Source organism: Hirundo rustica, chromosome 12, assembly GCF_015227805.2.
Source record: "Hirundo rustica isolate bHirRus1 chromosome 12, bHirRus1.pri.v3, whole genome shotgun sequence".
NCBI classification, from domain to species: Eukaryota; Metazoa; Chordata; class Aves; order Passeriformes; family Hirundinidae; genus Hirundo; species Hirundo rustica.
In genome coordinates, this window is record NC_053461.1 from 6,464,823 (window position 1) to 6,488,941 (window position 24,119).

At 46.3% G+C, this 24,119-nt stretch overlaps 1 protein-coding gene across 1 annotated transcript in view; it reads left to right on the forward strand.

The window, feature by feature from the left end:
• The first annotated feature begins 8,179 nt into the window (after positions 1-8,179).
• The window catches only part of BSN (bassoon presynaptic cytomatrix protein), a 69,384-nt gene continuing 53,444 nt past the window's right edge, over positions 8,180-24,119 (forward strand). Inside the window, exons 1-2 of the mRNA XM_040076527.1 lie at positions 8,180-8,196; positions 10,735-11,134. Of these exons, the coding sequence (XP_039932461.1) occupies positions 8,180-8,196; positions 10,735-11,134 (417 nt within the window). The remainder of the gene's footprint in view (positions 8,197-10,734; positions 11,135-24,119) is intronic.

Below are 24,119 nucleotides of genomic sequence, written 5' to 3' on the forward strand. Positions count from 1 at the left end.
ATGAAAACAGAATTCTGAGTTTGGTTTGCCATTCAGATTCAAATCTCTGAAAACCAGAAAGTGCAAATCTAAGACACACAAGCACTGATACTGAGCCTATCCAGTGCCAGCCCCTGGGCAGTGTCCCACCAGGCACTTGCAACCACAGTCTTAAATAACAGATATTGAACCCTGTGAGCTGGTGTGGGGAGTGCAGGAGGGAGAAACCGCTACAGCTGAGAAGTGTTTCTGAGAAACACAATCTGATGTGAAGATTTTGTTTGAAGGCATCTGGCTGTGTTGGACACAGATTTCTCCTCCTCACAGGGAAGTGTGGGCTCATCAGTTTTTCCATGTACCCCTCTACATGTGCGGTATTTGGAGCTCTTTGTAGGGGATCAGTTGACGGATGCTTCCTCAGTCCCTGCCCAAATGATCTCAATTGCTCTTCCACACCTCGGATATCCAGATATCCGCTCTCCTGGTAACCTGAGGCAACAACAACAACAAAAATAATTAAGGACCTAAGTGGCTTGGGGAAGAGTTAAAAGGATGATTATGAGATAGCCAAAACACACAGAAGTGCAAAGACGAACTGCAGGATGGATAAAAATGCTATGATTTTTCACAGACACACACAAAAAAATAGACCTTCTGTTTCATTTGCCCAGGCTCAGACAAATGAGGGTGCAAAGTCAGGAATTTTTGGTTGCTGCATAGTCACCGGGAGCTGCCTGTCTCTCTGCAGTATGGCACTCTGATTTCCTCTCCTGGAAATTGCTTTTTAACTGCGTTTTTCTTTCCTTTTTCTAAAAATACAAACCAGTTTCTTTCTGGTCTGTCATTACTGCCTCTTTTTGGGCAGCACTTCTCTTTCTGATGGATCTTCCTTTTTTTTATGCCTGGAATGAGTGTTGTTCTTCATTCTGGGCTGAGTTTGGTTGACTCAAGCTGTCATGGAGATGGATAATGATACATTTTTTTGCATCAGCTTTTAATTTTGGAGCATGGATGGAACTCATCCAAAAAAAGGGCCCTGCAGTCTTCCCAGTTTCTTAATGGTTGATTATCAACTTCTTGTGGCTGGAGGTTTCGTAGAAGTGTGGGAACCCTTGGGTGGTACGGACATGACCAGGGATGTTGACCTGTTGGAGCCAAACACCTGGATTGACCCCCTTTTTTACCCACCTGTGACAAATGTTGCTTATGTTGGATTAGTTTTGTGCAGCCAGCCAGCACCTGCAGGAATCCATTCAGCTCCTGGACAGAGTCAAGCCTAAATGCAAAAGGGAGAATTACAAAAGCAGACCTTGGTGTCACTCTTTGTGGGGAAGGAAGCCAGAGGCAAGTCAAGAGAATGGGCTGCCTTTGCTCTTCTCTTTGAATTGCTTTCCAAAATGCATTTTTCCCAAAATAACCTAATTATGTGTTTGTTGGGGTGGATTGTTCTATATTTGTTGATGAGCATTAAATTGACGTTTTCTGAGAATGGTCCAACATGGCTTGCAGAACTCTTTGCAGAGCATCGGTGTCTCATTTAGAGCCCATCACTACACGTGGCTATGGTTGTTCTCTGTGCCTTACTCTGCATTTCTTGACCTTGGATTTCACCTGCCATGATGTTTCGACACATCCAGTTCAGGAGGGCTTTCTACAGCTCTGCATTCAGCTTTAGCTTTGAATACCCTGAATAAATTTGCATGGCTCAGCAAACTTGTCCTTTCTTTATGCCTCCTCCTTCCCAAGCCATTTATGAATATCCCATTTATCCCATGACAAGATCCTGCACCTCTGCTTGTGAAAACTTGACTATCTGCCTCTGTCCTTGATGTCCTAAATCCTGATAACTTACTAACCCATAAGAAGGATTCTCCTTATTTCTTCATCTTTTATTACTTCTTTCCCCCCCTCCACCGCTTGCTTTCTAGATTTTTATCCTGACAGTTCTCCCACTCGAGATGATTTTTCAGACTATTACCATTTACTCCTGTAGCTTAGTTGTTTAATGATATTGCTGTGTTATGGCCATGTCTTAAACCTTTTCTTGAAGGTGCATGTTTTGCTAACAGGTGCCATGGAAGCTTTCCTTTCTTACCCTTCCACCTGCTGCTTTTAATTTCTTTCTAACAAACCATCTCGCTTTGTCTTTTCTTTTTTTCCCAATTGTATCTGAAAATTATAGTAATTATGTGAATTTCTGTGGGTTTTTTCCAGTTCTGCAAATAGATTGAAGCCAAGTGTATTACAGTCACTGTTACTGAAAGTTTGTGTGTCAGGTTTGGCTCCTCAGAGCAGGTGCATTCCTGTCACAGGATTAAGTCCAGAGCAGGTAGTTTTCATTCTGCATTGCTTTAAGGAATAGCTAACGAACTAAACAAAAAATTGTGTCGCTGCTAATTAAAATCAGAGAGGCCCTCAAGGAGGGCGGGCGTGGGTTATAATCATAGATTTACAAGATAAGCTTTCACCAGCCGTGTGCCATAAAAATTCCTTAGCTTCATGCCATGGTTTATCTTTCAGCTTTGCTGGCATTTTGTAAATACAGAGCAGTAATTCATGGTGTTGGCTTTCCTGGGACAAAGGCCTTCAGTTAAGTGTGACTGCAGCAGTCAGCTCTCCTACCCTTTAATTGCTGGAGCTCAGATGTAGGGTGTGAGTGGATGAAGGCTGAGGGGAGCTGCTGCTCCTTACCTGGGGTGCTCTCCCCAGCTTCCTCGTCCTTTCTGCTGCCCGCAATATTTTCCGGATTGTCATGGCTCTTTTATGTAATTTTAACACACATAAATGGCTTGCTCATAGCAATCAGTTGTACCAGGGAAGGACATGGAAGCGACACATCAAGTAGCTGAGTGGAAATTAGATTGAAGAGACGGCTCCAGCCCACACCTCCCCGTGGCTCGTGGGGACGTTTATCCCTGGTTTAGCTGCTATTTTCCTACATGCTCCTTGGTATTGGTCACAGGGCCATAATTCTGTGGCACAGCTCTTCATCATTCATTGCAGACCTTCCAAATCCTGCAGTAAAGAGAAGAGGAGCTCTGCAGGCAGCAGCTCACTTTCCTGTCCAGCCTACAGTAAAGCCACCCTCAGCATCACCTGAATTAATGCTTAACGAGGGGCACTTAATGCCCCCAGACCTGCTGAACATCCTCCCCTTCAGCAGCTGGGGTGACTGATGCCTCCTGTCCCTCCAGGTCTCCCCAAAGACTCCAACACTTCACCTGCACTGAAGGTCCAAGTTGACCTTCACACTACACCCATTCACTGGATGAGGTAATGTTCCTCCTTGTCTTGCATCTTCCAGACACCCCTAAGTGCCCAGAGAGAGGCAGAGAGGGATTAGATACCCCAGACACCCCTAAGTGCCCAGAGAGAGGCAGAGAGGGATTAGATACCCCATGGCCTTTCTAGCATCTCTGTGTTCATCCCAGGCACGGTGAAGCCCTGGCTCTGTACCTGCATTTTCCTGGTTCTCATCCTTGAGCTGTACAGCTCCTCTCACGCCATGCAGCTGATGGCATTGTGGTCAAGAGGTGGCTTCTACTGTCTCTGGAGGATTTACATGTAGGTTTCAGCTGTCACAGAGGAAACAGATTTTCCCTGTCACTGACGTAGAATGAATATTGGACACTGCACTTATCCATGAGATATTTTAATGCTTTGAAGTTCAAGATCATTAATGTTCTCAGCAACAATTATACAATTTGAAAAGGAGACGCTGTTCAAACCTTTGGCCTGCTCCTGTAAAGCTATCTGTGAAGTGATCTCTTTGATATATATGGGACTGAGATCATTACCTGCCAGCTCCTCTGTCAGGCCTGTTTGCCTTTGGCTCTGAGGGGCTTGGCCAAGATTCTGACAGTGGTGAGCACATGTTTCAGGCATCAGCAGGTGAAAGAGCAGCTCCCTAGAGCAGCTTGTGGTGGTCTGCAGGTCACTCAGTGACCTTCTGGCTTGTGAGAGCTCATGTGAGAGATGCAAAACTCTGCCCTGACTCCAGTTCAGGTCTTGGGGTTCATAGAGGCTGCTCTGGATTCTGTAGGGATCAGTTACCTTGCATGTAATTGCAGATGTTCACTGTGGTCTGTATAGGGTGTCTAATAGACATCTGACCTTGGGGTTCTTTGGAGGGGTCTGGGGATGTTGGGCTGGTGAGCGGGAACAGCCACTGCTCTGATTTTATATTGCAAAGTGCTCTAAGGGAAATTGCTCTTGGCTCAACCAGGGCCAAGTAAGGGGCAAATTAAGTATTTTCTTGCCATGTAGCGAAATTAGAATGGCAAACAACAGACTAGAATAAAATAGGGTAGAAAATAAAGTATTTCGAGTTGGAAGGGCCTTCAACAATCATCTAGTCCAACTGCAAATGGTAAGATTCACAAACCTTTACCAAAAGGCTGTTGTGCAGGAATGAAAATAAGCAAGTAAATGCTTATTTAGAGTCATAAACCCCTCTTCTGGTATGTAGGATTCAGCTAATAAGATGGCAGATGCCTCTGAACAGCCGTGTCTGACAGAGCAGCAGCAAGAGTGACATTGATGTGTTCTCCTGTTGCTGATTCTGGGTTGAGCTAGGCATGGTGCTAAGACAGAATAACTGGTTTGTGGTAACTGTAAACTGGAAATCTGGTTCTTGTTACCTTTCCATGGATGGCATTTTAAATGAAGGGGAAAATCAGCAGCTGTAGGTGTGTTATCTCCTGCAGAACCAGGGCCAGAGGAGGAAGCTGGCAGGCACGCCATGCATGCAGCGCTGCTCCCCCCACAACAGCATCACCCCCCTGGGGAAGATTGTTGGTCTGGTGTGTTGGTGGCCAGTGGCTTGTGCCACCGCCTGCCTGGCAGCCCCTCCTTGAAGCCCAGCCCCAGCACGGGGTAACAGCGAGGCAGAGGAGTCAAGGATATCACATTTCTCTGTATTTATGAGAACAGGTATGAGGATGGAGGTTAAGGACCCGAATGTTTTCCAGATTAGGTGGAAGCCTGGAGCAGGAGCTCGAGTACACTGTCAGCATCAGCAGATGCGCTTTAGGGATGCCTCAGTCACCGGGAAAATGCCTGACAGAAGCTGCATCTTATTTGACAGGGATAAGGCAGCCCTGGAGCACAAAGCTGCAGGAGAACAGGGTTTTTCCACTGCTCACAAAAGCAAGTCATTAAACACTGTGGCCTTTCACAAGAGTGCTCGTGTTGCCATCTAATAAAATACTCCCTGACAGTTTCTAGTCACCATTTCATATTTTCTATTTTGATTTCAGCTGTGTGGCATTAGCTGTTTTTAAACAATCCAGTACACACATTTCCAGAATTATCCTCTTCCTGCATGGACATCAGTGTAATTAATTTAGGGGCACTTGGATTTAAGCAGGTGCTTAATTCTGTAACTGTTGGAGGGGTTTTTTTTGTCAAAGCAAAGCCTGATACAGGATTCCCTGTGTCGGTTGTAGGACTTTTTAGAGCTACAAAGCTGCCCCCAATAAAACACCCAAGTCTGGGGTATATCTCAGCATTGCTAGTGTGAGATTTTCCGTGCACAGAGCTGAAACCAAAGCCCTCCACATCAGGCATTTCTTTTTCTGTTTATTTATTTAAAGGGTTGTCCTATTTTCTAGTCAGACTTGCTGACAGGCAGTATATACCAGCTAACATTTGTTATTATCCCATGCTGTTCCTTTGCCCCCCATAATTCAGAATTATGTCTTTCCCAGTATTAAGTCAAACCCAGTGCTATTTTGACCTAGAGTACAACTGCCTGCTTGTTTAGCTACCTGTGTTTTTTTTCTCAGTAGGTTATACTCGGTGATTCTTAAAATCAGTCATGTGGATGCTCACATCAGGTTTCAGTCGAACCAAGTAGGTCAAATCTCTGCTCGTAGCTGAGCAGTTCTAATTCTTGTTGGTCAGCCCAGCCTCCCTCTTTTGGGTGTGAGCCTCCTCACATGTCTTTTTTCATGCTTTATCTTGTTTGCTACTCATCCCCTTGGTTTTATTTACTGCAAATAAACAATATTTTCCCCTCTTTTTCTACACAGTTTTCCCTCTTTTTTTCTCTGCTTACAGAGAAGACTTGCTTGTCCTCATTTTGCTGATTTTTGATTGCGATTTGAAGCTAGGAGCTCCCTTCCATGGACAAACTCAGCTCCTCTTTGGAAACCCTGAGCAGGGCATGCTGTTTTTAAAATCATGATGACACTGCTACTTATTTTCATGGTTTTAATCTACCACAGTGCAGTAATTAGATCAGCAAGGACCCATTTCCCTTAGCACCAGGCAGAGAAAGGGATGTGATGTGTGTTTCTCAGTTGCATAGAAGGGCTGCAGTTCCTGAAGGATTTACTCAGACCACAAATGCCAAGCTCCTGTGGATGCAATCACTGCCAGAGTCTTGTGGCAGCTGAGCAGGTGGATGTGGCCAGTGTGCTCGAGGCAGGGATGTGAAATCAGACAAAAACCAATAAATCACTAGAAAACCAATGCTGTCTCTTGAACTTTCCCACACAAGCCAACAAGACTTGATTTACCAGCCGCGCGTGTAGATTTTATGTAATATCGTTATTGCTTGATTTTATAGCAGAGACATTAACAGCGTTGGCATTTACTTTGCGATGGTTATTGCTCCCAAGTTAGCACCTCATGTGAAAAAGGGCCCGTTGACATCTCCTGGGATGCTGTCTCCGAGCCTGCATCTTGCCTGTAAAATTTAGTGACACTGATGAACCTACTTGGGTTAAATTAAAGCAATTCCCTCCTACAGACCCTGACTTTACCTGGGAATTCCCAAATAAGAAAGCTGTACCAATTTACTGGCACAGTATTGTGAACCAGTGATATGTCATTGCATTGCTTTTATCTCCACTGATGCTGCTGACATCTTTTCCCTGGTGCTGCTGTGGTATCAAAAGTCTGGTTTAGGACAAATCATGTTTTTCTGAAATTAAATATTAACCAGCAAGCAGTCTAACATTTGTTTTGGCTCTAAGTAGGAGGTTGTTTTTAAAGCTTTCCCAATTCTTGTAATTTGACATTAAAAACCGTAATTTTTACATTAGGGAAAAAATCAGGCATAAAAAATCTGAGGTGCTTGTGACATCTCACACTGCTGAACTTGGTTTTGTGGTGAATGGCTTTGACCCTTGGTTTTCCTTGTGCTGTTCATGCTTCTGACCATCTTGAGAAGCTCTTCCCTCTGAGTACTTAGCTGTGTCCTCCCAGGGCATTGCATCAGCCCTAAATAGAAAGGCTGGTTTCATATCCCTGTCTGTTCCCAAGTGGAACTAGGGAAGTTCTGGGCCTTTTAATCAGGAGAAGATGGAGAGGCAGAGCTGGGTATGGATTAATGTCTCAGGGTGATTTTTAGCTCTGGGCTCTGGCAGCAACTTTGCAGCTTTGCCTCCTCTCTTTTATGGAGCTGAGAGTTAATTTTTGTGGGTGCTTACTTAGCTGTGTGCTGGAAAATGGAGGGAGTTTTAGAAAGCAAGAAGAAAGACACAATTTTTCAATTTAAAAACAAGGAAAAAAGGAAGGAAACAATATGTTCCCAGCTGCCCACCCTCCCAGTGACTGTGGGCAAGTGAGTAGAGCTGCCTGCCTGCCCTTCTTGTGATAAGAAGCATTCACAGAATATCATAAATGAAAACTTTAACAGTATAATTGTTAATACACTCAGTCAAACACTTGATATTCTTTAGTTGTACAAAATTGTTACTCCACTGGTAACGGAGAGAGCTGCTGAGTTTGGACCCTGAAGAGACCTTTGACTCTGTATTACCCAATATTTCTAATTCAGCAATTAGGGCAGTGCAAAATCAATACATCCCCCATCAAACGGGGGAAATCCTGCCTTATCAAGGCATTCCAATTTAATTGTTAATAGACACTGTAGTGGAATTGGGTGGAATTCTTTGGAACCGGTTAGCAGCCCAGTGCTAGTTAACTATCAGTGATAAAGTCTGAAAAAAAAAAAGCCAAATAAGGCTGAGCTGAAGTTTGGGCTTTTGTAACAGCAAAAAAAAAGAGAAAAAAAAAGGATTCATAGATGGGTACAATATTGGATCATCCTCACAGAAGATGCAGTGAGCGTGGGCCTCTGTTTGGTTCCATATGACTGTTCTCATGTTCTTTTCCTGAGGCACCTCTCCTGGATTGAGTTACTGTATTTGACAGACCAGATGATTTCTTCTGGTCTTAAAATTTCACGGGTATGTTCAACTGGTGCAAGTGAGAGACAGTGCAGCCTGTGTCACAGGGGGGTTGAGGCATCCTGGATAATTATGAAATAAATAAATGCAGTGTTGGTAGAAGTGGAGTGAAACTGCTGCTGGGAATGGGATGGAGGTGGTGCCCAGCATTACTTAGCACTTGAAAAAGTGCAGGGAGCTGGGAAGGAGCTCAGGCTCAGGCTGGGGAAGCATCTCTGGAGCAGCACTGACCTGCCAGACAGTGAGCATCCAACCACCCTCCTCTGTCTCATGTGCCAGCAATGAGGCTCAGAGCAAAATAACAGTACCTGGTGTATTGTTCCTCATGGGCTTTTGCATTTCCAAGAGAGACACACTGTTGTGGGTAGGAAACGTGAACTTGTCTGTGTCTTATCTGATAGCTCCTTGATGGGATCAGAATTCCTACTTGGTGGCAAATATTTTTTTCATATCAAATGGGGAAAACGCCCTGAATTTTGAAATTTGCAGTGGAATAGAATCACAGAATAGTTTGGGATGGGAGGGAGCTTACAGACCATCTCAATCCATCCCCTGCCATGGGCAAGGGCACCTTCCACTAGACCAGGTTGCTCCAAACCTCATCCAGCCTGGCCTTGAACACTTCAAGGGATGGGGTAACCAAAGCTACCAAAGCTTCTCTGGGCAGAATAACCATTCTGCTGTTCCAAACAACAATTATTTATTTGACCATATGATGTTATTTCAGAGTTGTTTAATACATCATTAGGATAGCGTGTGTCTAATATATAAATGCTGGGAGTTTTATAGAAATATTAAATTTAAGGTGAGAAGATGCATTTTGCTTTCTGACAGTACTTCCTTCTGGTGTCTGGGGCTGAGCTCTCCAATCTCCACCAGCTGCAGATGGTTTTATGTGTTCTGTGGGGCAGTAGCCCTGCAGCCCTCAACATCAGACGGCAAACCCCAAATCTGAACTGAAGGGTGTCAGAACCAACAATGGAGGAGCAGCACATGCCAACAACATTCATGGCAGGTGCCTCCTGCAGGGCCAGGAGCAGTTTTCTCTTCTGTCTAGAGCAGATCACTCCCTCCCTTAGCACTTTGCTTTATTATTATTGTGATTCTTTCTTCAGAGAAGTGGGTTTCAACCTGCAGCTGGAAAGTATTCCCAAAGTGCTATTTTACTATTTATTTTCACCCGACTTCCTATTACTGTGGCAACATGCACTTTGAATTTCATTAGTTTTATGCATTTAAGTTCCCTTTTTAAACTTTCATAAGGTCAGACCCTGCTTGGGTAAATCAACAATGTATTAAATTTGAGGTTCTGAGTAATACTTTTCCTTAAACAGCTGTAGATCACAGGTAGTGAGGGCATTAGGGCTTCTGCTTTTTCGAGAAATATTTGTGGGCATTACTGATAAGCACAAATTATTTGGTAATTAGATAAGTATCTTCCATCAGAGATTCATTCTCGTGCACTTGTGATCCGTCAGCAGCACATTACGGGGTGCCTGCCCTAAACCACATGGGAGGAGGGTGGTGTGCAGGCTGTCGCGCTGTGCTCTGCAGCACAACAGCTCAAATCTCTTGCAGCTGGAGCCACTCCAGAGCTCCTTGGGATGGCCAGGAGCATCCCTCAGCACTGTAGGGTGCTGAGCATCCTACACAGGCTGTGGGACTGTGGGACTGCTGCCAAACCAGCAGCGGGTGCAACGCTGACCTCAGGGTTGCTCCTTGTAAGTAGCTCTGGTTTCACAGGGAGGTTTCATCACCCTGTCCTGGTGACCAGAGTCATCCCAGCTGGGTTTTTTCTGCCCAGCCAAGACTCACATCACCCAGAAGAGGGTTCAGCTGGGGGCAGCAAGCCCACAAAGTTCCTGTTGTCTGTGTTTGTCATTTCAGTACTGATTACCAAAGCAGAGCCAATGTGCTCTCTCTTGATTTCCCACTGCTGTGGCCCCTGGGAAACAGGCCTTTGGCTGCTTTCACCTGTGCCTTGTATGGTTTTGCCTGACAGCTGAGGAAGTACAAGTAGTTCTCCTGCCTCCATTAGGCTTCTGGAGGGGTCTTCCTTTAGCAAATAAGCTCCTTGTAGGCTTCTGCTTTCACAGCCACCTGTGAAGGTAGGCTGTGAGAAGCTGATTTAGCGTGCGTTGGCCACGGCTCTGCAGGCTGCAAGGCAGAGTCACGGCTGCCTCTTCCAGTGAGTTTGTGCTGGAGAAGTGCTGGGAGCCCTGGCTGGCAGGAGGCTGAGCTTCCCAAACTTGTCACACGTGTTTTTATGTGCAACTTTCTGACTGAAGTTCAACTCAGAGTACACCGAGTAATTCAATTACATCTCTGCCGCTGGGTTATATAAGAGAAAGCTGAAATTGCGCCTTGTTTTGTAAGGTAAAGTGTATCCTTCTGCTGATGTGAGCAATTTCCCTGGTTTGCAGTGGGGTTTTGCTATGCCTTCTTGGCTGAGCTGGGATTTGGATGGGGGAGAGGGCGCTCTAGCAGTTGTCTACATTGACTGGCATATAAACGTTTGAAACCCGGGCTTATTATGTGTGTTTTGATGGTGTTTCAGCACACTGAGGAGACCAGAGCAGCTGGACCAGGCCGCGGGCCAGCGGTCAGCATCCCCCTCCCTTGCAAAGACTGCACCCAGCTCCCAGAGCCCCCGGGAGATGAGGGACCGGGGCCAGCCTGGACCAGTGGCGGAGGGGCCGCGGAGGACGCTGCAGGTGGACGTCAGGAGCCAGGGCTCGGGAAAGTCTCCCTCGGTGTCGCCGGACCGGGGCAGCACCCCTACCTCTCCCTACTCCGTCCCACAGATCGCCCCCCTCCCCAGCAGCACCCTCTGCCCCATCTGCAAGACGACAGAGCTCACCTCGTCCCCCGGCCAGCCTAACTTCAACGCCTGCACTCAGTGTCACAGCAAGGTCTGCAACCAGTGTGGCTTCAACCCCAATCCGCACCTCACCCAGGTAATGCCTTCTCTTCCTCATGCAGCTCTCCTGGCTGCTTCGGGTGGGTTCTTGCTTTCTCCAAGCACAGAAAGTGCACCTTTGCTTTTGGCAGCTGCAAAGCATTGACCAGGAGCAAGGGTTCTGCTGGTAACGAGGGAATAATTGTGACAATGTGAGCTTTGATGAGATGGGGGGGATAAATTAGTTGAAGGGGATTTTGTAGATTACCAGGACTCGGTCTTTGTTGCTGAGATGCCAAAACACTTAGGTGAAGTCTCCATTCTCAAAATTGTCCTTGACAGCAAGGAGGGGGGCAGAGGGGCTGCTGGGCCAGAGGTGTGCAGTGTCTCAGACCCTGACTCACGGCAGGTTCTGGTGGGTTCCAGGCAGCGTCACGCCCGGCGTGGGAGGGAAGCGCCGGGAGTCGTGCGCAGCACGCGGCAGCGCTGGGGGATGAGCGTGCCGTGGGATGTGTGAAATGGATGCTGGGGTTCTGGGGGCGGATCCAGCAGCGGTGCCGGAGGTGGGTGCTGGGGCTGGCTGAGGTGAGGGGCTCCCTGTGCCAATCTCTCAGGTCACAGATCTCCACACAGGGTGGGAAGTGATTGGATGGTTTTTGCAGCCGTTAAGAGCCAAACCGCAGGGCTTTCTATCTTAAGCTTAAAGCCACACTTTGGAAAGTAACTGTGCCATTCCAGTGCTTGACAAGACAGGATTTAGGCACTGAAGCCCCCTGGATACCCAGGACGTACTTCCGTTTTGTGGTAGGCATGCAATGCTTGCTCCTGACACTAGACACAGTGGTGTCTAAACATCATTGTTTGAGAAACTCCTGCCTTCCAGTCCTTTTTCCTGATGGAAGGAATCATAGAGTTATGGAATGGTTTGGGTTGGAAGGGACCTTGAAGATCACCTAGTTCCAATCTCCTGCCGTGAGTAGGGACACCTTCCACTAGAACAGGTTGCTCCAAGCTCCATCCAGCCTGGCACTGAGCACTTCTAGGGATGTGACATTCAAAACTTCTCTGGGCAACCTCTTCCAGTCCCTCACTACACTCATAGTAAAGATTTTTTTCCTGTTATCTAGCCTAAACATACTCTCTTTGAATTTGAACCCATTTCCCTCTGTCCTGTTGCTTCCTGCCCTTGTAAATAGTCTTGCCTCATGATGGAGATACCCCTGCTATAATGATGCATAATTAGCTGGTTCCTGATATTACTTCACAGATATTTACCCCTGCAAAGGTCCAAAAACGGTCTCAGATCTTTATTTAAAGGGCCCTGAGGTAGAAATTCAGGTTCCTGCAAGGAAATGCCATGGGCCACTTTTCTGTTTCGCTTATAAGTTTCATTTTTAGATTTGCCAAACATTAATTTGGTGTCCAAGCATTGCCTTGAAAGTTGCCCAGTTACTCTGAATAGTAGCAGTTAACAAGGAAATAACAAAATAAAAAATGTAACAATTTCTCAGTTTCTGTTCTTGTGGCTTCTGCTTTGCTCCGAGAGCTTACCCACAGTAGGCTCTACCCTGAGTGTCTCTCACAGATACCAATGTTAAAATATGTTTATACACAGAGACTTTGCTTAGCAGCTCTAGGCCATTTCGCTCTTGGCATCTCTAGGTCTCTGTGCTCTCGGAAATGTGTTTGACTGTGGAGCATTTTTAAACATCAAATCCAAAAAGGTTGGACCTGAAATGGAAAAAGATGTTGTTTTTGTCTGTCCTGAGTTTAATATGCAGCAAGCAACCTTATGACTTGTAAGTAGGTCGTTGTGGAAGCTGGGGGATGAAAACAGTTGTCCAAGAGAAGTGTTTGCAGCTCGTGTTGGCAGCCTGTGTGATGGGCTGGCTGGGGCAGCGGCAGCGGTTGCTGCCTTGCTGGAAATGTGACTCATTTTCCTCAACATCATTCCTTGTGCTGCTATTCTGGAGTCACAGCGAGGTGCCTGAAGCATCCTGGTGCTGTTACTGGGGGGGAATGGAGGCAGCTGGGAAGGTGCTCTCCATCTTGATGGTGGGAGCTGGGTTGGGAGGGATCTCTGGAGGTTACCTGATCCAACCTTTGCTCAAGGCAGCAAGCAGAGGAGGGATCTCCAGGCTGTGCTCCATTGGGTCCTGGAACCTTCCAAGGGTTCATGCTGGGCCCAGCTGCTCCACTGCCTCCCCTCACAGGGAAAACATCCACCCAGTCTGGTCCTTCCAACCCAGCTGGTGCTGCAGGGTGGCTGCACAGCATTGCTCATGAGGTGTTGTATTTTCTATTTGCATTTCCTTATGAATATACTTTCGTGTGTATAGTTGATACTGCCACTTGGTGCTGCAGTAGATACGAATTTATTACTTCTTTCTGCTTTCAAGGCTCTCTAGCAGGATTAAATCATCAAAAATGCCACATTTTCTAAGAAAATCAAACTCAAGAAAACCAAAATTGTATTTTGCTTGGTACATCCTCTCCTGTGCAACCTGTGGAACTGCCAGAAACCACTGGCATGGTGAGGTGGGAGCTGCAGGCTGGTTTGGCATAATGATCTCTCAGTGTTCTGAGAGCTGAGGTATAAATCTTATATAAACTCTTTGTTTTCCTTAGTCTATTACTTGTGTATATATCCATAGTCTACTATTTTCTTTAAATATATATTACAAAAAACTGTTTTATACTTAGTGTGTGACCTGTATCCATCAAGCTCTATCTTGCCACTTAAAGCTCCAAGAGCAGATTTTTCAGAGTAGGGTTAACTGCACCGCCTAATGAGAGCGCTTCACTTTGTTCTTAGGTGGTACCTTCTGCTCAGAAGCATGTAATTCCCTTTAAAATACTATTTTTCTTTGGCTGTTATTTTATTCCTTTTTGTGTGGCTTGATGGCCATTTTATCTTAAAAGCAAGTCATGAATTTCTGTGCTGACAAAGCAGTCAGCCTCTGTGGCATCTTGAGCTGATCACTTGCTGAGAAAAACAAAATCTCTTTTTGGGTTTTTATTTCACTGTCTGTTTATTCCTTTGAGTAGCAGCTCATGCTTGTTTCACAAGACTGGGCAAACAGAAGTTCCTGTCTGCTCCTGGTGTCACTCATACTTTACATGTAGATAATTATATTGTTCCCTCTGTTCATCTCTGTGCCCTGAAATAGCTGCTGTCATAGTTTTCACTTTGGTCGTGTGCTGGTGGGCTGCTTTCCTTGTTCATTCCCTTATTCCTGAAGGTCAGTGCCCTTGCCATAGACAGTTATTTTAAGCATGGAAAGGGGATTATCAAACAGGGAGCAATGGTGGCACCATTAAAGAGAACGAGTTTTGAAATAACCTGCTAAAATCTAGCAGCTTATTTACAGTCCTGTGCAGGAAATAGGTTTTTGAATGGAGTTGTGTTGTTTTAAGTGCAGCACTGCAGCTTTCACCTCCCAGTATGATTTTTAATTTCTCATTAAAACTTTTTCTTTTCTACTTTTCCTCTGTGTTGTCTCTGAGGGGTTTTTTTTTGACAGCTTGTTCTGCAGGACCATACCAGTGATGCTGTCGTCTCCTCCGGAGGGAATAGCTCAGTTTCAAACCAGTACAATAGGTTTAGAAAATCCTCTTTTTATACATCTTTCACTTTGTTCTGCTGCTCCTATGGCTTTCGCCTGACTGATCCAGCAGCATGTTCATCTGATTGGATTTGCTCTGTTTGGTATCATAAGGAGTAACCTGCAGGCATCCTTTCTGCTTCTCTGGGGTTTTGAAGTGCTGCTGCACGTTGCTAATTTGATACATTATTTTCTTCTTCAGTCTTCTCTTAAAATTTGTTTGGTTTCTTTTAATTTGTTTTCTCACCATCCTAAGTGCTAAACCAAAAACACGAGGAACTTGAGTTTGATTTTAATCAAGAGCAGCGGCACAGCATTAAAATGTGTGCTTTAGTTAGAGCTGAAATGAAACTCAAAATGCCTGGCTGCCTAATAGGTCTGCTTGGAGCTACTTGGGATTATAGGAAACCTTTCTTGTCTGCCTTACATTTATTTCTGTTGTGCTTCATTCAATTTGAAGTAGTGTTTATTAGAGGCAGTTTCTTCATATGCACCACACTGAATGAAAGGAACATGTTTATACATGTGTGTTCCTTACCAAATTACTTTCTTTTTGAAGGCCGTGCTTTTGTCCTTGAGCCATTTTGATTTTATTTGCTGTATTTGTGACTGTATTTATGATTTGTAATTGTTAAACTTCAGTTCTGTCCCATGTTTTTAGCTTCACTTAGGGAGATTGAAAAGGTTCTTTGTACTTTGTGTGCTATGAATATAATGAATTATGAAATACTGAAAATATTTGAGAGCAAATCTGTTCCCTGTGTACTCTGTGCCATGTAAACTCATCACAAACCTTTGATCACAGAACTTCAGCAAGTGAAACGTAGAAAGTCTCAAGGAGGATTAAAAACTTGCTGGTTGATTTCCAAACAGTGGTCAGGGTAGTTTGACAGGCGAAGAAGATTCTCAGTGGCTCTCAAGTTATATGTATCAAGAGGAGGTAGCCACAAAAATAAAGTTTTTAGGTAAATGTTTAAATTGTATTAATAGAAAATAGATCATCAGGTGAGGAGATGAGACTGAAATAATGTGAGCATTGTGTAGGGCTATGTGTTTATCCTGTCATAACCGCACAGCAGATGGTGTTCTGCTCAGTAGTATATGAAAATTGGGGTAAAGTGGAAAAAAGAAGAAGTTTGGGGAAGCTGAAGGGTGACACAATGCAGAGCATCTCTAGTGGCAGGAATGGGGCTTGTTTGCACTGGAGGAATGTCTGTGGTCCAAAGCCTTTTCCAACCTGACTGTACTGTCAAGAGTGGTGCCTGCCCACAGCATCACCTCAGTCGTTTAGCAAATGACTGAAAAAACCTCAAATATTGAAACTGTGAAGCTGTTCATACACTGCTTTCAAAGGACCCCATTTCTCATTTGGTTCATTGTCCCAGTTTTACACATTGCATCACTTTGGTGTACAGTTTTCAGTAAAACCCAGCATATTTGTGAGTTAGGGGCCCGATCTAATTTATTTACCATGCAGAAGGCTTTGGCTTGACTAATGACCACTGATTCAGAAACCCTGTGCTTCGCATGCCAGGGGGTTATTAGTCCCACACAAAGTCAATGGCTGTTATTAATGGCAATGCATCCCCCTCTCTTCCTCTTATCCATCTCCTCTCCTGCCTGTCATTCATTCAACATCCAAACATTTACAGGTCTCTAATGCTGTGCAAGTGTGGGTAGAATCCCTGTTGGCATCAATGCTTTTACCTGGGGCTGAGCACTGAAGGACTGGATGAAAATAGGGATCTACTCGCTGATAGATAATTAAACGTGAGTTTTGTGAGAAATTTGATATCCCTTGTTTCTCCTGCCTTTTCAAGCAACCAAAGTGTTCTTCACTTCTTCTTCGCAGAAGCCATGGGGCCATGCTGCTATGACATTTCCTAAATTTCTAAGTTTCCTCTGGGTGCCTCAATTCCATGTTGGATGTAGCTCTTTACAATGGGAGGGATGGAAGAGATTAAGCTGTGACAGTGATATTACCTTTACACAGTCTGTTCTTCTGCTGAACAAGGCAAGGCCAACAAGGTTTTCTCCTGCCCTTGGGATCTCAACAAGTGTTTGTTTTCCTGGCCATGAAGCATCTCCAGCCCCAGCCATTGGCATGTGTGTGGTCCTGCATGTCCTGCATCTGTATTACTGTGCTCCTGGATAAACACAAGGCTCTGTTTAGAGGTTATCATTCCCTCTTATTTTAAAGAATGGGTGTTGGGTCTGAAAAATAAATGTTTCTGTGGTCTGGCATCCCATGGGCCATTTCACACCAGTGTCATGCTTGTGGTGTCTGTGGGTGGCTGGGGAGGTAGGGCTGGCTCTGTTAGCAGTTGTCCTTCCTTGTGTGCTCCTTTAGCAAATTCAGAGGTGTGTTTTTTCCTCCTGTGATCAGATCAAACCCCTGGACACCCTTGGGCAAGCAGTGTTTTTGTTCTCCTGTGGTGTTAGCTTTTTGTGTGTGTCCATGGTAGATTGTACCCTATATTCAGCCAGGCCCCTGTGTTGCTGAGTCAAGGTGCCCATTTTAGAATGACTTGTCTTTTGAGATCATCCCTCTTCACCATATAGCTGTAAAAATAAATCTGTCATTAGCATGACGTTGCAGATCAGGGAGAAATTTTCCATTGGATCATGCTGTGCAATAGGAGTGAGATGCGTGTTTTATTCCAGTTTTTTCTTTGTTTTTAGCAGAGCTTCAGCCAGCAGTGAGCTGCATGTGCAGTGGGTGATGCTGTTTGCAGGAGCTGGGGCTTGGCATGCCTGCTACCTTCTCCCAAGGATCCAGCAATTTGGGCTGCAGCTGCCTGGGCAGGGAAGCTTGGCCTCATCTGCTGCCACAGGGCTGCTCCATCCCAGTGTCTGAGGTCAGCATCTGCCCTATGGGCAGCTGGCACCAGTGCTTTCTGCCCTACAGCTCTCCTCAAGAGAGCCCTGTGAGCTGGGCACTAAAAAGCTGTTCTTTGTGGCTGCTGTGAATATTCTGTGGTATTTTGGGGTTTTTTTATGGTGAGAAAATATTGACAGGAACATGGGATTTATCACCCTTCACCAACAGGTCACATGTGTATGTATATTTGCCACATTTTAGCCCTTCCTCACTGTTGCCCTTCGCCTCTTCATCTCTTAATCCCTACACCAGGTGCTCGTTCCATCCTGTATCTGTAGTGTTGCAGTGAAGGATGTGTCTGTTATCCCTTGGTGGGCTTGAATTTTTTAATGGGGTGATTAACACTGAACGAAAACAACTCCTATGAAGCTGGAGAGTAGCACACTTGCTCTTGCTGAGCCTTTCTACTTAGAAATGGCTTATTTGCCTTTTTGGCCCCTGCTGCAGCCTGAGCAGGAGCTTCTCCCAGCCATCCACAATGACATGCGACTCATCTGTTTGACAGATCACAATTTAAGTTAGAGCCCGTGAAAAGAAAAAGCTCATGAGTAATTCTGGCTGTTTCTCCCGATGTGCCGCCTTTTGCTGCGCTCTGCGTGGATGATTCAAATAACGCAAAATTCGCTGGCAGAAAATGTCAAAAAGGATCTTGGCCAAACGCTTGCTGGTGATTAAAGGGGGCTGGTGTTGCTCAGGGTGGGTCCTCTCCGCTGGCGGCTGCCTCGGCTGCGGGGACGCAGGAGGGGCTGCGGTGACATGTTAAATTGTTCGCAGGGCACGGGCTTCCCGCAGGCTGGAGCGATGCTGCGGTGCAGAGGGGTGATTAAAACAACTGCGAGTGAAGAGGAGTCCTCCCGAGGGATGGGAAGCGGCCTCATTTCTGCTTGGCGTCTTCTGCCGCTCGCGAAACGCCGAGCCCGGCAAAGCCTCCCGGGCTGAGCCGCCGCCGCCCCGCGCCATCCTTCCCTCGCTACATTAAGTTAGATGAGACAAGGTTTTCCTCTGGCTTGCAACTCCCAGATCACTTTATCATTAAAAAGAAAAGCCAGCTGAGGATGGGAAGCGGCTGTCAATCTTTCCGTAGTGGAGCAGGGTACCGAGTCAGGGCTCCCTGTGTTTTTGAGAGCTTTGCTGTAGCTTTGGTTTCCTTCCCTCTCCCTGAACATCCCCGGGCAGGAGGGATAAGATCCCTTACAGCCCATGGTGGTGGATGGGGATATTTTGCTCACGCGGATGCTGTTCCAGGTTTTCCTAGCAGTCGAGTGTGTGAAATCGCTCAGTGTTTGAGTGTCCCCCGGTGCACACGCAGCAGCCCTGAGAGCAGGAGCTGCACAGGGCTGTAGAGCCCTCGCCTGTGCGCTCTGCTTTGCGATGAGTGTTTGCTGCCAGAACGCTGCGCTGCCTCGGGGAGCGCTTAGGAGAAAACTTCAAGAGCTTTCAGTGCTTTGATGGGGATTGAGTTAATCCCAGCTGAATTCGTTCCTATTTACGGTCTTTCCACAAGCTGCAGAGAGGAGGGTGGTTGTAATGGAGGTGTCACACTCCACGTTAGCACCCACTCTGCACCCACCCCTACGGGACTGTCCCAGGGTGGGACAGTGTCCCTTGCTGCATCTCTGGTGCACCAAGGGGTGCCCAGTGGGAGAACCCTAGCAAAGGAGACGTGGCATGGCTCTTCCCACCTTGAATGGTAGTGACGTGCAAGGTCTGTCTGGTCCTTAAAGACAGAGGTGGTGGCATCTTGTCAGTGTCCCTTGTAACCTGAATTTAGCTAATCACTAGTGCTATTTGTAGAGCTGTGTGGGCTCCTACCACAATAAACCAACTTGCGTATTCCTGACCCTGTCTCCTGTCTCTCTCTTGGCCATGGTCACGATAAAAAGGGATTTGCATAGTGTGATGGACTGAAAAGCCTCAGAGACTTCTGAAAGCAGCCGTGTGAATGCAGTGAGGTGTTTGTGGAACAGCAGTTCATGCCTGCAGAGGTGTTTCACACCATCTCAATTCAAGCCTCACTCGCAGGTGTCACCTTCCTGCCATACCCAGCTCACATGATATGCAGCTGTGCTCTTGGACAGCCCAGATCTGAGGGGTATGGTGCTGATGGGCTATGAAAACTGATTATTTTAACTCTGATTGAAATGGTGTTTTATCTCAGCTGCAAACCTTTTGATCAAGGACAGCCGAAGGGAGGATGTTTCCATTCTGGAGTCAGTTTATGTTGTAAATAGGTTGTGCCGATGGCATGGCTTTCTGCTCTGAGTAAATCAAAGCCAAATTGTTGGAATGGCCCTGGAAATCCAGGGAGCAAGATGTGATCTTAATGGAATGGGAGCAGACTCTGTAGCAGCCTGGTGAGATTAAAGGTTTGTCAGGAGGAGTTAAGGCACGTATGTAACGTGGCACTGTGCCAGCTAGAAGTTGTTTTTGAAGACTGAGCAAGTGTATTCCTCCCTTTCCTCTCTTGCTCCCTGCCCACTTTGATGCCCATCTCCTGTATCTTAATCAAGCCCAGCTGTTTGTGCAGCAGCCTTGAAAAGAACCTTTAGGATGAGAAGTTTTAACATTGATTTTTTGTTCCCTCCCCAGCTCCTCTGCAACCCCCTTGCTTTGTCCAAGCTGAGGGAGCAGATTGGCCAGCCCCTCAAGCTGGAGACCTCTATGGAAAGGAAGAGACCTGAGTGACAGGCAGCAGAGATGTGCCCATCAGTCTTGTGGAGAGGAAGTTCTGGTGCTCCCCTACCTCCAGCTGTCCTCTCCCCTTTCCTATGAGCACAAAACAGTATTCCCATTAGACAGAAACAGAAGCACAAACTCTGGGGGCTCATCTGCTCAGCAAAGCCTAGATTATTCTGAATCATCCAACATCCTTATCAGAGCACTCCAGCCGGCGCTTGCATCAGTCACAGCGCAGGCTGGCGGCGTCGGTGGCAGTGCTCTGCCCGTTTTAATTGCCACGAGCCAGCAGCTATTTGAAGCCCTGTCCCTAAAGAGCAAATGAGCTTGTCACTGCTTGTAACTCAGCTTTGCAGGAATCGCAGGATCAGCAAGTGTTCCCCGTTAAAAACCTGCTAAGGATGCAAACGCATAGGGCTGCACGTGTAGTGCAGCAACCAGCTGGGTGTGAGGAGAGGGGCACTGCTGGGCTTGGACCTAGGGAGTGAGAGATCCCCTTGGGGGGTTTTAGTTTTGGAGAAATGCAGAATGCCCTGGAAGCTGTAAAGGCTATGTCCTTGTGACTCCTTGAGTATGAGCTTCCTCCAAAAACAGCTTTGTCATGGCTCTGAGCTGCTCACTGGTCTGCTCAGCCCCTCCTCTTCTCTCAGGCATACCATGTTGCCCTTCCTCCCCACAAGACATCCCATGTCTGTCCTGATCTCCTGGAAAGCACTGCTTGCTGCCCTCTCCCCCTGAGAACCTCTGTTTTCAGTGTGTTGCCCACTGGATAAAATACTAGGTCTAGTGGAGAGGTCTGGCTAAAAACTAATGGTCTGTGTTGAAATTACTCTGGGGACCTGAGGAAGGGCTGAGTTACCTGTATTTCTGGATTCTTCTGAAATAAGGAGCATACTTCTTATAGGGGAGGAGTGTCCTTGGGCTCACCTGCTTCTGTTTTGCCCACACGCTCTATGTATTGCAAAACTTTTCAAGCTTTGAGAAAAGCAAATACCCTCAGTATTTGACAAAGCACAGTATGTTAGTGCAAGACCAGCCGTGCTGGGATCCATCCCAAAAGGTGAAGCCCAGTTAAAGTCCTTGTACCCATGCATGATGCTGTCATCTAGTCCTCAGCAACCTGCTCAAGGGACCTTTGGCAGACTGGGACATAAATCCTGATTTTTCTTGGAGTACCAAATCAGTACAGAGATGGTGGGCCAGATCAGCTAATGCCCTGAAACTTTATTTTTACACACTCTACCTTATGTTGTGACCTGCCATATTAATTTTCCAGCTGATATGATTGTGGTTTTCAAATTGGAGAGTGCTTTGAGAACTATCCCCAAACAGGCATGCTGCTGCTGCCATCTGTCTTTAAGCTGCTTCTGGGATCCCACTACTTGCTCTCAGCAGAGAATTGTTACTGCTTTATTGAATTAGGAAGAAAGAAAAAATCCAGCGACTTCTGAAATACTATTTTCCATAACTAATTCCAGGTGTTAAATCCCTTTTGAGATCAGGGGACATGTTGGAATAATAACGCTTGTTATGCAGATCCTGGGCATGAAGTTTTTGCAGTTCTGCCCAAAAAAGCCTTATGATCTGATAGTTTTGAAGGCAGTGTCATTTGGAGGGCTCTGAAGAGCTCCACTGCACTGAGGGCACCCAAACAAGAGCCAAAATCGGGCCGTGTCACTCTTACAGTAAAAACTGAAAGCTTCAGTGCCCTTCCTAACGATTTTGGCCAGCTCAAACTCTTACCCCAAGTCACCCTTCTTCTCCATCCAACACCTTTTTCCCGTGTCTTCCAGCTGCAGGCACTTGTCCAGTGCCATCCAGCCTGCGTCCTACTGGGAAGCAAAGATCTTGGCATAGCAAGACCCTCTCCCTGTGGGAGCAGGTCACTGTGCACCAAAGAGCAGCATCCCCACGGACCGTGTGCCGTGCCTCATCCCAACGCCTGCTGCATCCCGTGCTTCAGACCTGCTCCTCCTTTTCTTTCTCTGCAGTGTGCCAGGAGTCAGCCCACGCCAACAGACAAGGCTGTGGGCAGATAAAAGCTTATGGGAAGGTGGTGTTTATTTGGATATCAAATGTTTTTCCCTCCTTCTGTTTCCCCCTTGGTGGCCAATCCATGCCTTCTCTGCCCGGTTTGAGGCAGTTTGGGGCTGATTGCTTGCAGTCAGAGTAGCTCCCACTGTTCAGCTGGATATTTTGAAGCACGATATTTGACAATCAGAGGCAAGATCTCTCCCAGCTGAACCCCTGAAAGTGGGGGGAGCTGTGATCACTGCTGCTATCTCACCTGCAAAAAACTGCCCTCTGGGTCATCAGAGTCAGTCCTGTGGCTGGTAATTACACACGAGTTGCCTGGCTTTGCAGCTGGGGCATGATGACAAGATTTATTGTCTTCTCTTCAGTAGTGGTTTCTGATTGGCATTGGAGCAAATCGAAGCAGGATGAAATCAGCTTGAACTGTGCAGTTTGCTCCTCTGTAGTTTTCTTGCTGTCTGCATGGACATGGAGCACTGCAGCTGGCACTGCCTATGTGCTGCTCGTTAGAGATCTTTCAAAGGAAAGCTAAGAAGCCCTAGAAGGGCGTTTTCTTCTGCAATATTTTTGGGTTTTTACCTGACCGATTTCTATTGGAATGTTTTTCTCTTTTGTAGCGGTTTCCAGTCTTGCAGTTGAGGACTTGACCCTTTATTTGAGCTGAACTAAACTAGCTTTTGTTGTAAGCTTGCCCAGGGTTTTCAGTTGTGCTAAGGGGTCCTAAGCAGATTACTCTATGGTAATCCTCTGGGCCCCCATTCAGGAAAGCTGCAGAAAGCTCCCTGAGTAATTTCAAATTTTGGCTTGGCTTGTGACAGCAAAGACAGTCTTTCAAGTAGCAGGATTCTTTTTCATTAAGAGTTTATTCACCTTTCTGGTGTACTGGGTTTAGATCTCCATGGCAATTATGACTTCAGCTCAGCAAGCAGTATGTCACGACTAGAATCCCAGAATGGTTTGGGTTGGAAGGGACCCTAAAGCTCATCTCATTCTAGTTCCTGCCATGGGCAGGGATACCTTCCACTAAACCAGGTTACTCCAAGCTCCATCCAACCTGGCTTTGAACATATCCAGGGATGGGAAGTTCACAACTTCCACAGGCATCCTATTTCAGTGCTTCACCACCCTCACAGTAATGAATTTCTACGCAATATCCTCTCTATTCCTGCCCTCTTGTCAGTGTGAAGCTGTTCCCTGTTTTTCTGTCACTCCATGTCCTTGTAAAAGGTCCCTCTCAAGCTCTCTTGTAGCTCCTTCAGGTACTAGAAGGGGCTCTAAGGGCTCCCTAGAGCCTTCTCTTTCTAGGCTGAACAACTCCAACTCTCATCAAATCATGATTTGAATGACCAATTTTAATCTTGCTTTGCAAATAGTTTAGTTTTTTTAATTTTTGGATGACAGGTGATTGCTCTTGTAGACTGGCTGGCAGTGAAGTAGCCCCTTCTTCAAGGCTACATAATAGCTATAAAAATTGTAATTGTTTGCAGAGTCTTGTGTAAATTATATTTAGTAGATGATGACTTAATGTCGTTATGCCAGGTGTATTTGGATGTCCAGGTTTATTTGTATGGGAATGGGAATTCCAACACAAAAAAAGCTATTCTAATTTATTTAAAATAGGTGGCTGGTGACTGGACTGGAAAGGGGTGCCCAGGCTGGAGGAAATCTACCCAGTGCCTCTCCTCTGCTTCTCAGAGAGTCATGAAGAGGCTCAAGGTTTGTGGTAGGGCCCTGAGCCCCGTGGGAAAGCCTCTTGCATTTGTCTGGGGTCACTGGAGCCAGGAGCTGGTACCTGCCCCTCTGCCTGGTTCGTTTCCCCTCTGCTGTGGGAAAGGAGCTGCCTGGGA